At 43.8% G+C, this 15,364-nt stretch overlaps 1 protein-coding gene across 1 annotated transcript; it reads right to left on the bottom strand.

The window, feature by feature from the left end:
- Positions 1-1,028: 1,028 nt before the first annotated feature.
- On the bottom strand, positions 1,029-8,972 carry LYPD6B (LY6/PLAUR domain containing 6B). The gene is made up of 4 exons (XM_060257115.1): positions 8,826-8,972; positions 7,773-7,871; positions 5,058-5,188; positions 1,029-1,809 (listed from the first exon to the last, which is right to left on the bottom strand). Exons 1-4 carry the CDS (start codon positions 8,938-8,940, stop codon positions 1,642-1,644), a joined length of 513 nt encoding a protein of 170 aa, XP_060113098.1. The 5' UTR covers positions 8,941-8,972; the 3' UTR covers positions 1,029-1,641.
- Between the last annotated feature and the right edge of the window lie 6,392 nt (positions 8,973-15,364).

Genomic DNA, 15,364 nt, shown 5'->3' with positions numbered 1-15,364 from the left:
TGGGTTAGGCCAACACCCATCGTCAGTGCCAACAGGCCAGATCAGAACTGAACGGTCCCTGCAGAGCTAACAGGCCTACTGGGGCTTGGAGCTGCTTGTTCCTGGCTGCCAGAAGCCCTCTAGGGCAGTGACCCAATATGAAACTTCCCTTGAATTTAAATGACCAGTCTGTCCTTGAGGTGACTTGCTAAGTTGTGCAGAGGGAAAGACCCTAAAGCTCTTTAAGTGTTGGGGTTTGGGGCTATTAGAAGAATACCTTCTATTTACATACTAGGTCAATGCAGAAATGGAAAACTCATACTGCCATTGACCACCCATGGTTTGTTGTAACCACACCTTGGCATGAAATATGAATTGATAAACTTGCTCCACCTCCAAAGAGATAAAGCTAAGAAGCAAGCAGAAAACAGCGGCATGCAAGAAGCTCTAGTCTAAACCATGGTTTTGCCTGTCTATCGTGGTTTGAAACTATGCCTCAACGAAGCCAGGATGCTGTCAAAGCAATTACTTTACAGGGGAGAGGGGATATTCATTGGGGGGTTTGCATTAACTTGGCATATAATTTGGTCTCCTTGAAAGAGACCTCTATATCAGCCTTGCTATCCATGCGATGACAGTACTACTTTTGAAAAATTAACCGTAGCTGCAAAGATGGTGCAGGCTAGCTCAGCCTCATCGGATCTCAGAAAATGAGCAGGGTCAGCCCAGGTTAGCACTTGGATGGAGACCTCCAAGGAAGTCCAGGGTTGCTATGCAGAGGCAAGCAATGGCAAACCATCTCGGAAAGTCACTTTTCTTGAAAACCCTACAGGGCTGCCATAAATTGGCTGCAACTTGATGGTACTTTCCACCACCAAACAAAGTCCTGTAGGACAGCAGCTGTAGCAAGAAGGGGAGCTTGGTGCGACCAAGTGAATACATTGGCTGGATTCATCCCTGAGATCGGATAATATATCATCCTATTGGGTGAAACAAACACAGTGTTTGTTATACGGGCAATAAATGTGTAAGAATCAAACTGCTATGAATTTTTTTTAACTTTATCTAATAATGTTTACAGCAGTCAAACTTCTTTAGATTTGAGATTTGCCCATCGTTTTCCTTGAGCTATGTCACAACACTGGTACGGCAAGAGAAATAATAACGTAATTGACGTTTCTATTGATTTGAGGCAATCCCAATAAAGACGCCATGTTCGTGTTGTACCATTCAGTTGCGTCTCTTTTACACCGCTGTCATCAGATTGACTGTTCGCTTTCAAAACCAAGATTAGGAGGAATCATAACACCAGAAGAGAAGATAAGGAGAACTTGAGGTTTCTTTCTTTCTGTCTCAGATGAAACGGCAAATGGGAATGTTTAATACTTCAGAATTTTCTAGCAATTCCTAGTTCCAGTACTGAGCAAAATGCTGATAAATGGGTCCCATTTCTTTTTTAAATTACAATCGTGATGTACCTTTTGAATGCTTTCCACAAAACTTAGCAAGCATTTTTACGAAATGGGCAGCAGTCTGCATCAACACACAGCACCGTTACACAATTATCTCCCACGTACAAAAATCAGGAGTCTCTTCTTCCTCACTGCCTGAGCCAGTCTTCATATAGCTTCAGGTTACTTGCAGCTGACCAGTAAAGTCTTATCACAACAGGTAAGCTGTGATGACAGAGACCAGCAACAGCATGCTAACAGCCTTCCTCCTGCTGCAGCTCGATGTCCGATGCCTATGCACAACTGCAAATATGGCATTTGTGTGGTTCGTTGGCAAGTCTACGTTGCAGATCATCCCTTCGCAGCAAGAGACACATTCCTGCAGATTTTAAAAGACCGGGTTATTATATGGAACATAGATTGTGGCTCACACTTTGAAAGAGTGTAAAAACATGTTCAAATTAGTTGCAGTTGGTCTAAATAATTCAACCTGCATAAATTCAGAAAAAAACCCACTTTTGTTCTTTCTTTATGTGGCCACAAACACATCACAGCAGACAAAATCTAACGGCTGATTCACACAGAGTATACATGTTAGCAGGGCTTTTTTTTGTAGCAGGAACTCCTTTGCATATCGGGCCTCACACCCCTGATGTAGTCAGTCCTGGCTGCTTACTGTAGGCCCTGTACTAACTGCCCCGTAAGCTCTTGGAGGATAGGCTACATCAGGGGTATGTGGTCTAATTATGCAAAGGGGTTCCTGCTACAAAAAAGCCCTGCATGTTAGGTCTGGGGCCCCAACTCTGCTGCGTAAGTTGCTGATTCTCCTCAATAGCCATGTGCAACGTGTCTGATTCAGATCTGGCCACAGCATGAGAAGGAGCTTCAGCCTATGCCTTGGCATTGTTTTTCCACCCTGAAGTGGATCCAGGCAACCCCAATTTGGCCCACTGGGGAAACCGCCCTGAGTCCTCTTGCAGAGTGGGCAGGATATAAATCTAAGGTAAATAAATAAATGACCCATGTGTATGGGTTTTTTCATACGGGTTTTGGAAACATGGGTTTTTCCAAAAAGCTGAACAGCACCTCCCAGGACCATTTCAGATCAGTAAAATGGCATGGAAGGGAGCTGAAGCCCTTCCTCCATACAGATCCAGATCTGATCTGAATCAGACACTCTGCAGATGGGTACTGAGGAGAATCTGAAACTTACATCTGATTGTTGCACAGCAGGGTAGAGACTGCAAACAGAGCCTACATGTTCTCTGTAACAAGATGAAGAGACATTTCCTCTTGTGCAAGAGAGAAGAGCCTCTAAAAGAATGCCGGTGATGTACTTTATGTATAAAGATCATTGAGCTAAACATTTGCTTCCCAATAAAGTTTAGTTTTAGGACACCCCTTTAATGGATCGGAAGGTTTTATAGTGTCATCCTAAGGTGAGCTATACCCTTCTAAGTGTATTGACTTAGAAGGATGTAACTCTACTATGGAAGGTACTGCTAATTAATTATATAACTCATTGATCGACTAAATGTAACAACAGCTCCTTTGGCAGCAACTTTGATGCTAGCATTAGTTACAAGGACAAAAGGTTTATTATATCAGCACTTTTCAAATGGAAAATGTGGAACTGTTGTATGTGATTGTTGATTTGTATCCAGAGAACACACTGCCAGAACACACCTGTGCATTTATTCTGTGTATACATACATGCTTAGAGTCACATTGCATAAAATGTAGAAGCCAACAGAGAATGGGAGAAAATTCTGTGAACTGAGAATATGACTGCACTTGGGGGGGGGGGTTGGAAGAAGAGGTGCCAGAACTCTCAAGAGGAAAATGAAGGAGACACACATGGGATTCTTTGAAACAATATTATTTTCATGCATTATGGATTTACCTCTACTCTAAAGCAATTCCTAACTTTAGACAGGCAAGGAGCACCCTGCCAGGGCCACATGGGCCTTGACACAGGAGAGGAGCTGGCCAGGGGGCACAGAGGAGTAGTTTTGGCTCAGGTCTACCAGGGCTCTGATCCAAGCTGCACTCATCTGAAAGTCACAGCGCATGGAGCGGCAGCTGCGGGGTGAAAAGCCTTCACCAGGTAGGCTGCAGTTGTTTTTCTGTCCCCAGGCTCACAGCCCATGCCTCGCCCTTGGTGAGAGCAACAAGTCCCCTTGCACTGTCTGCTTGCTCCTTGCTTGCCCACAGCCGCTACCGGGAATCTCTTCGTTTAAATCTTATTTTTAAAATTTTATTTTAATATTTTTTGATGTTACAAGTGACATCATGCTCCCCTGGTGCTACTCATTAACTTTTAAACTTTTTTTTTTTTTTTAGAATTTTGTTTCCGCAAAGATGTTCCAGAGCTTCATGCCACTGCGTTCCCCCAGCCAAAAAAGCCCTGACTGCACAATGCAAACAATAGCTGTTATGAGTTTGTGGCCATTTTAGATAAGGAAGGATAAAGCAAGTAGTGAATTTTAAATGTCCCCTTTGGACGGCAGATACAACACCTTCTGTTAGAAAAGAGTGGTTTTTCACCTAAGGAAAGCATAGTAAACTGGGGAGGAGGGGGGGGAAATAAAAGTGCAGTCCTAAACTCATAGATTTCAGTGGATTTAAAAGGGTGTAATAGTATTTAGGACTTCACTGCCAGTTGGTAAATTTATCTATTCATCTAGGAGTAGTCTTTATCTAGTAGTTCATGGAGGGTGTTTTTGTTTGTCTGTTTTTTAAAAAGCCAGTCTCTTGCCTTTTTACATTTGAAATAGCATGATCCAATATTTACGAATTGTTACAATGCAAAAGATATAAAAAGTGAAGGTAAACATTTTTCTTTAATTGATATTGTTTATTTTATATTCATTACAATGTAATAAAAGTCCAATGATAAATCCAAGGATTTTTTTTAAAAAAACTTCGTTTATTCTATCTTTTTTTTTTTTTTTTAGAGTGGGTCATTTTAAATTCAGGGTCATCTACTTCGATAACCTCTTTTTTAGAGTCATGTTGGATCCTTTCAAGTAAATGCATAAGGACTAGAAGCTTCTTTTTTAAAAAAATGAAAGAAAGCTAGTATTCTCTGGACATTTAATTGCACACCCAAACACTTGCAGGCTCAAGTTGCATTTGAGACTGCAGCAAATCTAAAGCAAGGCATGTCAAATTATGTTTGCTCAATCACTGAGTTGCATTTCACCTGACATCACCTGACAGGTGATCCAGCTTGTATCCTAAATGTACTGAAAAAATCCCAGTGGAAGACTGGTTCAATTTACAGTGCTATCCTATGCATTAACTTCAGGAGACTTAGACTGGACTTGGGAGTAATTCTGCATAGGTGTCTTGATGGTAATCCTAGTGGCCAATATTCTACCTACTCTACTACTTTTCTCTGGGCTAAGAAGGTTTCCAACTTAAGTAGGTCTCTTAGGACAGTGGAGTTTAATGCATAGACACATGACTACTAGTGACAAGCCATTAACAGTAAGGCAGGCAGAAAAATCTCAGCCAGGACAGCACTATTTAAAAAGTTCAGCGTTCCCTTTTAAAAGTACTGCCTCTGTCCACTCTGGGAGAAAGGCCAAAGTGTTTTCCCATAAAGCAAAGAGTCCCACTCACCGTGTGACCAGTTTCCCTGCGATGGCGACAACCAACAAAATGGCATTCTTCCCTGGTAGCACATTTTTTGGTGACAGAGGCACTCATTCCATGACTGGTGAAGTGATGGACAGTCAAACAATACTGCGTGTCTAAGGAAGAAACAACACTAGAATCAAAAATCAGCGTTGCTTCAGTGAGACATCAGGTGAAAGTGGAATAAGAATAAAAGTGGAATCAGGCGGAAGTGGAATAATAATAACAACAAAAATTCATCTACAAGCACAAATGCCCTCAAGGTCGCCTTGAAAAAAAGTAAAGAGGAAGAAACGAATAGACATGGTACTATAAGTCATCTTTTTGTGTGTACGCCAGACTTCTGGTTGTTGCTGTTTTGCCATCAATCGGAAGCCATTTTATGGTGATCCCATAGGGTTTGCAAGGCAAGAGACATTTAGAGCTGGCTTGCCACTGCCTGCCTTTTCTTCATAACCATGGACTTCCTTGGGGGTCTTCCACCCAAGTTCTAACCAGGGCCAACCCAACTTAGCTTCTGATAATGGATGAGATTGGGCTAGTCTGGGCTATCCCGGACCAGGTCAGGTCAGGTCAGGTCCAGGCCTTTGACACCCAGTCAAAAGAGTTACTGCGCATCTTCACAACTGATATCCAGTTTGTAGATAATGAAGATCATAGCACTTGAAATGTCAATTTCTATGTTCTAAATTGTTTTTTATTGTTTTTATGTTTATTATATGTCTGTCCTTATGTACAGTCTTGAACATGTGAGCCGCCCTGAGCCTGCCTCGGCGGGGAGGGCAGGATATAAATTGAATTAAATAAATAAATAGATAGATACCACAAAAGACCAAAGATTTAGGCGGCAGCACAGCTGTTTCTGCTTCCATTTTCCACTATCCCCTGTCACCACCCATTCTGGCATCAAATTAAATTCCCACTCACGCCTTGAGCACCTGATCTGCAATCATACATAAATAATGCATTCTCTTCTCTTGCCCTCCAGTTGTATACAAATCAGATTTTCAGCTTGGATGAACACATCAAGCTGTCTTAAACTGAGGTCAGTCAGACCTTTGATCTAGCAAGGTCACCACTCAGACTGGCGGTGGCTCTCCAGCATCTCAGGCAGAGGTCTTTCACATCACCTGCTATCTGATTCTTTTAACTGGAAATGTAGAGAAGCAAACCAGGGACCACTTGCATGCAAGGCAGGTACTTGACCACCAAGTCAATGTCCCTCAAGGACATCTGAGATATTTCTCATTTTCTGTGCAGTTCCGGGAGGAAAACTGAGATGTACGTTTCCTCATCCTGTTTTTCCCTACTTATGGAACATCAGCATATTAGCATATTCCTTGTTATCGTGTTCAGTGTCGCTTTTCCCAGTACGATAGATAATGCTATCTACATATCAATGCAGTAATCAGGGCACATCTGCGGTTGGGAAGGAAGGAAGGAAGGAAGGAAGGAAGGAAGGAAGGAAGGAAGGAAGGAAGGAAGGAAGGAAGGAAGGAAGGAAGGAAGGAAGGAAGGAAGGAAGGAAGGAAGGAAGGAAGGAAGGAAGGAAGGAGGGAGGGAGGGAAGGAAGGAAGGAGGGAAGGAGGGAAGGAAGGAAGGAAGGAAGGAAGGAAGGAAGGAAGGAAGGAAGGAAGGAAGAAGAAGAAGAAGAAGAAGAAGAAGAAGAAGAAGAAGAAGAAGAAGAAGAAGAAGAAGAAGAAGAAGAAGAAGAAGAAGAAGATATTGAATTTATATCCCGCCCTCCACTCCGAAGAGTCTCAGAGCGGCTCACAATCTCCTTTCCCTTCCTCCCCCACAACAGACACCCTGTGAGGTGGGTGGGGCTGGAGAGGGCTCTCACAGCAGCTGCCCTTGCAAGGACAACCTCTGCCAGGGCTATGGCTGACCCAAGGCCATGCTAGCAGGTGCAAGTGGAGGAGTGGGGAATCAAACCCAGTTCTCCCAGATAAGAGTCCTCCCCAACAGACACCCTGTGAGGTGGGTGGGGCTGGAGAGGGCTCTCACAGCAACTGCCCTTTCAAGGACAACCTCTGCCAGAGCTATGGCTGACCCAAGGCCATGCCAGCAGGTGCAAGTGGAGGAGTGGGGAATCAAACCCGGTTCTCCCAGATAAGAGTCTGCACACTTAACCACTACACCAAACTTAACCACTACACCAAACCAAGGAAGGAAGGAAGGACCCTTTGCATGTTATAGTAACGAGATCTGTGGCTTCATATTGCAGTGCTGCCATATTTAAAGGCTCAATTTTCACACGAGGGCCAATCAGGTGGACCTTTTCCATTCAGCCATTGCCCTCCTCAGACCCAGAGTGGCAGACAAGTAGGAAAGTCCTAGGCTGTTAACCCAGTCTGTGGGGAGCAAGTCCGTCAAATGTGGTAACAGTGACATAGGTTGTAAATAACTGATAAGCAGTTTCTTCAGCACTGCTCCAAAATACAAAGGATTCCAAAGTCAGCACTGGAAGTCAGTTATGCTCAGCATTGCGGTATAAAAATACATTCAGGCTGCTTCTTCTACTGTTCATCTCACGTACAGTTTGTTCCCACAAATAATTCCAGGAAAAACAGCAGCACATCCTAAAGTTGCAAGTGCACTAGAATGTTAATCTTATTACAAGATCAACAATATGGTGGAGTTAGTAGGAAAGGCCAAGCCAAATGCTTTGCAGTATCTTTCTGTTCCCCATACACTTACTCTGAGGACACCATTTATCTTCAGCCCATCTGTTACAGTTGTAGTTGTCCACAACATTGTCACAAGTAAAGCACTTGAAGCTGCTTGGGAATGGAGTAGCTTTACAATTTAAAAAAGGAGGGAGAAAAAAAAGTTAAATTGTTTCAGTTTCTCAAATACTTGTTTATTATGACATCAAGCTTCCTCTCTCCTCCCTCTCTATTAGGCCCTGGTGGTGTAGGAGAAACAGTGGTTGTAAACTTCATTAAGTGTAATGCAATTTATTTGACCATTAATAATTGGGAAGCTAAACTGAAATGTTTTGACCTCAGAGAGCAGGCAGCCTCCCAGATACAACCAAATGCAAGTATCATTTGAATATGGGGCAGCAAATATGGGCAGTACTTGCTCAGTCCCTTGGGGGGGGGGAACCCATCCACACACCCTTCTTTTCTTTGCAGCACAGTAAGGTGATGTGGGAAGCTTTCCTCTCATTAACCTAGTACACAATCTTCAGAATGCCAGCACTAAACTAATGTTGCCAGTCCAGATTAAGCAGGGCAGCTGCCCATTACAAATATATCTGATCAACACAAATCCACGGCTATGTGCAGTTGTGCCTTGGGTGCAAAGCACATTTACCCCTTGTGTCTCAGGGCTCCACACCCAAATAGCAGGGGACAGCTGGAGAAATGACAGTGCTCTGTTACTGATGCAAAATGAGAGCGCAACAAAAGTGTTTGAAAACGCAAAGCAATAAGATGATGTGATAACTTAATCAGATGAACATGCAGGTGCACATCTTAGACCATTAATCAAATGTTCCACCTATCAATTAGCTATCCTTGAAGACATTCAAATTAATGTTTTGCTATTCAGTGTATTACAGTTCTTTTTTTTTTTAAAGACTTAAAATAGAAAAGACTTCAAATTGCATGACCGTACGTGAAATTTTTATAGTACAACTTTTTTGCTATTTATAGCATAATATGGATTTATATAATAGCAGAAGTAGCAGAGGCAGTGAAACTGATTTTACCAACGCATCTGATAGAACTGTAACAGGCTACTCACGGTCTACTGGAAGTCTCACATTATAGAAGTTGACGTTCTTGGCCGAGTTCCGGTGGCCTGAGATGATGACGATCTGGATCAAAGCCACAGCCAACGTATGGCAGAGTAAAGGCATGCTGCCGCTGCACAGCAAAGCTTAACACTCTTTCACCTGAAAAGGATAAAAGAAGCATAGAGAACTGGGGAAGTGGTTGTATGTGGCATGCGACACTCGTTGCTAGCATGGTGCTAAATGAAGACGTCAGCTCTATAAAGCTAAGCAGCTACTGCCTTCTACTGGCCTAGGCATTATGTACAGTCCGGCTTGCTTACTGCACATGACAGTGAAAGCCTATCTACAGGAATAAAGGTTAGGAAGAAGAAGAAGATATTGGATTTATATCCCGCCCTCCACTCTGAAGAGTCTCAGAGCGGCTCACAATCTCCTTTCCCTTCCTCCCCCACAACAGGCACCCTGTGAGGTAGACGAAGATATTGGATTTATATCCCGCCCTCCACTCCGAAGAGTCTCAGAGCGGCTCACAATCTCCTTTCCCCTCCTCCCCCACAACAGACACCCTGTGAGGTAGATGAAGATATTGGATTTATATCCCGCCCTCCACTCTGAAGAGTCTCAGAGCGGCTCACAATCTCCTTTACCTTTCTCCCCCACAACAGACACCCTGTGAGGTGGGTGGGGCTGGAGAGGGCTCTCACCGCAGCTGCCCTTGCAAGGACAACCTCTGCCAGAGCTATGACTGACCCAAGGCCATGCTAGCAGGTGCAAGTGGAGGAGTGGGGAATCAAACCCGGTTCTCCCAGATAAGAGTCCTCCCCCACAACAGACACCCTGTGAGGTGGGTGGGGCTGGAGAGGGCTCTCACCGCAGCTGCCCTTGCAAGGACAACCTCTGCCAGAGCTATGACTGACCCAAGGCCATGCTAGCAGGTGCAAGTGGAGGAGTGGGGAATCAAACCCGGTTCTCCCAGATAAGAGTCCTCCCCCACAACAGACACCCTGTGAGGTGGGTGGGGCTGGAGAGGGCTCTCACCGCAGCTGCCCTTTCAAGGACAACCTCTGCCAGAGCTATGGCTGACCCAAGGCCATGCTAGCAGGTGCAGGTGGAGGAGTGGGGAATCAAACCCGGTTCTCCCAGATAAGAGTCCGCACACTTAACCACTAAACCAAACTGGCTCTCCAGACCAGAGGGGGCTGAGGAGGAACTTCCACTGCACTGGCTACTCATTGGTTTCTGAGAGAAGTTCCCTATATGTCCCCCTTATATGTCCCCCCAAGCATATGTTCTCCCTATATGTCCCCCTAGAAACGTTTCGTTCTTCATCACATAGTCTGCTGGTGGTGCTTGGCTTGATCATCCTCAATGAAGGGAAGAGCTTTTTTGATTGTGGCCCCTGCCTGGTGGAATTCTCTGCCAGATGACATCTGGGCTCTGCAGGCTCTTTCTAGATTCCATAGAACCCATAAGGAAGGGTTGTTCTGCCAGGCTTTCTGCTGAGGATGATTGATGCCAGCTTGTGCCGCTTGTTCTTTGACAGCAGTTTGGGGTGTTAGTTGTTGGGCGCCAAATGATCATGTTGTTTGCTGATGCCTGAGTCAGAATGTTAATTTATGTTTTGTAAGTTTTATCTCTATTTATAAATTGTTTTCTTGAATGTTGTGAACTGCCCTAAGCCCTGTTACCCAGAGGAGGGGCAGAGTGCAAGTCTGTAAGCAAACAACCATACTTGCATGTCAAGCTTCTTGGGTAAAACGAAACCACTGGAGGGAAGGGAGAGGAATACAGTTTTGACTTTCTCAATCTCAGTTGGTTGACGTCTATATTTAACAGTTATCAATGCAGTCCTAAATAGATTGATGCCCTTTTAAGTCCATGGGGTTTGTTTATTTATTTATTTACAAAATTTATATCTCATCTTTCTGCCCCATCGGGGCCATTAAGACCTTGATATATAAGGATGCAGCTCTACTTAGGATCGCACTGTATGTCTGCAGTTCTTGTAGAGTTATCATTCTATTTGGGTCCTAAAGTGCACGTACAAGAGCATCTCCTTTTATCCTGAGTTAATCTACAATGACTGTAATATTCTAGTTTCCTCTCAGAACCACTAAATTGAATTAAATCACTGCCTCACGCATAGTTTTTATTTCTTTTTAAAAAATGCCTGTCTTCCACTTCACTGACTGTGCATACAAAGGGAAAGTTAATTTGATCTGGCACATGTATCCATAGGAGAGTGCAGATTTATACAATTTGTACATTGGATCCCAAGTGCTTTTTAAATAAAGCTGAACAGTACAAGACTGTATAAGCATGTGTAACTGGAAGATCAGTTTAACACTGGCTGTTTGTTAGCGAGCAACCAACTGTGGATTCTGGGGACCATATACTCATAGTATTATCCTACATTGGATTATGCAGCGATGTTGAGTTACACCACACAATTTGTTATCAGAACCGTATCTTCCCCTCTACCAATTAAATTTTAAGCTGCTCGAAAGCACTGGTAGAGAAATATAGCAACATATAGGACACGATGACAGAGCCTTTGTTAACCTCCTGTTCTCTTCTCTGTCTGTTTCCCACAACGCTGTACCTATTTATGGCAGAGATGTGACAACTTATCACAAAGAGAGATAAGTACTTGGAACCTGATTGTCTGCAGTGTCCTGCAAGTTGTGAGATTTGTACTGTTTAATGTTCCCTCGCTTACTGAAGAAGAAGAAGAAGAAGAAGAAGAAGAAGAAGAAGAAGAAGAAGAAGAAGAAGAAGAAGAAGATGATGATGATGATGATGATGATGATGATGATGATATTGGATTTATATCCTGCCCTCCACTCTGAAGAGTCTCAGAGCGGCTCACAATCTTCTTTACCTTCCTCCCCCACAACAGTCACCCTGTGAGGTGGGTGGGGCTGGAGAGGGCTCTCACAGCAGCTGCCCTTTCAAGGACAACTTCTGCCAGAGCTATGGCTGACCCAAGGCCATGCCAGCAGGTGCAAGTGGAGGAGTGGGGAATCAAACCCGGTTCTCCCGGATAAGAGTCCGCACACTTAACCACTACACCAAACCGGCTCTAATGCAAATCTGGTTTGGTAAATTTCTCTACACTCCTGGGAGGACATTTCAAACCACCAATTTCTGAGAAGTTATGTGTTCACTTTGATATGTTACTGCTTGTCATGGCTAATTAAATATCTATGCATAATATAAAATGGCAAATTCTGACTTAACTAATTTAGTTTCAAGGCCTGATTCTCAAAAGCTGATTGAACTGCTGGGATTTTCAGATAGCCATTCAACTATGTTCAAAATTATATTTTGGGGTAATGGGGTCAGCATACACAGGTAGTACAAGATGTAAACCCTTCATCAAGAAAAAGCGAATGCTATAAAGCAGCCAGCCACTTAGAAAAAGGTAACCTGCTACTCCAGATATTTTAGTCACTTGCAGAAAGAAGGGATACATTCTGAAACTGTGGAGACAAACACATACGATTGTGGCTTAGATCCACCAGACAATTTCCACAAATAAAAAGACATCTACAATGTGTGACTTTCTCACCTCCCACCCACCTCCTGCAGCCCATAATGTTCCCCAAAATGCTGCTGGGAGGCTGCATCACACTCCTTCCAGCCTGTGGAAATGTTCCACTGGATTCTTAGTATAGTACATTAACCAATAGGAGACCTTGAGAATCTACAAAATTAAGATTCCTAGTCCATCCCATGTCTTTTAAATTCAACAAAGTAATAATCTGAATCATCATGTACATCATCCAAGGTAGCTACTTCAAACGAAAACTTATCTACTTACCTGCTTTGCATCTCTCTGCTTAGCCGACACAACCAGCGCCGATGCAATGAATCCTTCCTTCTGCCTTGGATAGTCTGGAAATCCACATCCGGATTTTCAAGCACTGATGGGGAGACATAAAAATAACTGAGCATACATGCCATTTCCCTCTAAAAATTTAAGAGCCCCCTTCTTTATTCTGGTGACTCAAAGCAGCCTCTCCAGGTAGAAGCATGAAAGTTTTTGCCAAGAGTCACTGATCAAGATTGGGAGCATGATTTAAGGGACAATGATAAAGCCAGATATCTCATGGGTATTGTTACCACTGCTTGGGCCAGAGCGTGGTAGGGTTGCCAGGACTTCCTGGACACTGGCACACAAAGGGGGACATGGGGTTGGAAAACTCCTGGAGATGTGGTAGTGGGAGGATGCCACAGAGTCCATCTTCTGTTAGAACGGATAAAAGGAAGTCCTTCTTCACCCAAAGGGCGATTAACATGTGGAATTCACTGCCACAGGAGGAGGTGGCGGCTACAAGAATACCCAGCTTCAAGAGGGGGTTAGATACAAATATGGAGCAGAGGTCCATCAGTGGCTATTTGCCACAGTGTGTATATATCTGTGTCACACAGTGGCCAAAAATTTATATATATATATATATATATAAATTTTTGGCCACTGTGTGACACAGAGTGTTGGACTGGATGGGCCATTGGCCTGATCCAACATGGCTTCTCTTATGTGACACAGAGTGTTGGACTGGATGGGCCACTGGCCTGATCCAGCATGGCTTCTCTTATGGTCTTATGTGACACAGAGTGTTGGACTGGATGGGCCATTGGCCTGATCCAACATGGCTTCTCTTATGTTCTTATGTGACTCAGAGTGTTGGACTGGATGGGCCATTGGCCTGATCCAACATGGCTTCTCTTATGTTCTTATGTGACACAGAGTGTTAGACTGGATGGGCCATTGGCGTGATCCAACATGGCTTCTCTTATGTTCTTATGTGACTCAGAGTGTTGGACTGGATGGGCCATTGGCCTGATCCAACATGGCTTCTCTTATGTTCTTATGTGACACAGAGTGTTAGACTGGATGGGCCATTGGCGTGATCCAACATGGCTTCTCTTATGTTCTTATGTGACTCAGAGTGTTGGACTGGATGGGCCATTGGCCTGATCCAACATGGCTTCTCTTATGTTCTTATGTTCCAAGACATCATTTTCTCCAGAGGAGCTGATCTCTGTAGTCTAATAATGTGCTGTCATTCTGAGAGATCCCCAGTCTCCACCTGGAGGCTGGCACCCCAAGAGGGTGGGCTTAATCCAAAGCAATATCCTCCCAAGGCTCTGGTGAAAACAAACAAGTATTATCAGTAAGCACTGTTCTAACTAGTAATACACTATTCAGATAATTCCTACATAGGCCTGATACTTCAAGTTAGTAGTACTATAATTTGAAACTGATAAGGTGTACACAAATGGATGCATACACTTTCTGCTGAAGCTATATGCAAAAACACTGCTTGTATTATTCAATGCTGTACCAATACAAAGGTAAATGCCAGATAGTGAGCAGATTGTGTGGAACAATTTTTCAGAGTCACCACTAGATGGCATGAGATGAGATAAGCAGGCCCCAAATCACTTTTAAATGACTTTTACACCAGCTAGTGGGGAATCAGCACCTTCTTGAATAAGATGCATGAGACACCCCACCCCCCCAGCCCTCAGTAGTTCATACTATGCCAAAATATAGATTCTCACAAGTGTATGAAGAGAGCCAGTTTGGTGTCGTGGTTAAGTGTGCGGCCTCTTATCTGGGAGAACCAAGTTTGATTCCCCACTCCTTCACACGCAACTGCTGGAATGGCCTTGGGTCAGCCAAAGCTCTCACAGGAGTTGTCCTTGAAAGGGCAACCTGCTGTAAGAGCTCTCTCAGCCCCACCTACCTCACAGGGTGTCAGCTGTGGGTGGGGGAAGGTAAAGGAGATTGTGATTGCTCTGAGACTCTGAGATTCAGAGTATAGGGCGGAATATAAATCCAATATCATCATCATCATCATCATCAAGAATCAGCAGCATAACTTGAGTACAGAGACATTTCCACTTTGATAAGAGGCGCAGCCCAACTTGTTAAAGAAATATTGCCGTTCCTCTAGAACAACACTAGCAAACAAACTTCAGTGGAAGAGAATGAGAGGAGAAGAAGAGGGAATCTGCTCAGCCGTACAATCAACCTATCCATGCTGTCGCTTTCTGTCTTGTACATTCTCCATCCCATCACTCACAGGATGGCTCTGCCTCTTCTTGATTACAAAGGAGAGGATTTGAGCTTGGCTATATGATGTACTTGCTATATTCCCAGTGAAAGGGGGGGCACATCAACACATACAAAGGAAGCTACCCTATACTGAATCAGACCATCTGTCCATCAGGGTTAGTACTGTCGACTTAAACTGGCAGGGGCTTTCCAGGGTCTCACGCAGAGATCCTTTGCATCACCCAGCATCCTTTTAACTGTAGGTGCCAGTGACTGACCTTGGAACCTTCCACATACCAAGCAGATGCTCTACCACTAAGCAACAGCAGCTCCTCTTATATGTTGGGTTGCCAACTGTACTGGTGACAAATGCCATGTCCCTTCAATGTTTTATTTATTTTAAACAGGATTTGTATCCCACCTTTCTTCCCTTACAAGAGCCACCAAGGCAGCTAACTATTTAAACACACACAGAGTAAA

This window comes from Heteronotia binoei, chromosome 16 (genome assembly GCF_032191835.1).
Source record: "Heteronotia binoei isolate CCM8104 ecotype False Entrance Well chromosome 16, APGP_CSIRO_Hbin_v1, whole genome shotgun sequence".
NCBI classification, from domain to species: domain Eukaryota; kingdom Metazoa; phylum Chordata; class Lepidosauria; order Squamata; family Gekkonidae; genus Heteronotia; species Heteronotia binoei.
This window is presented reverse-complemented; position numbering and strand designations above follow the sequence as displayed.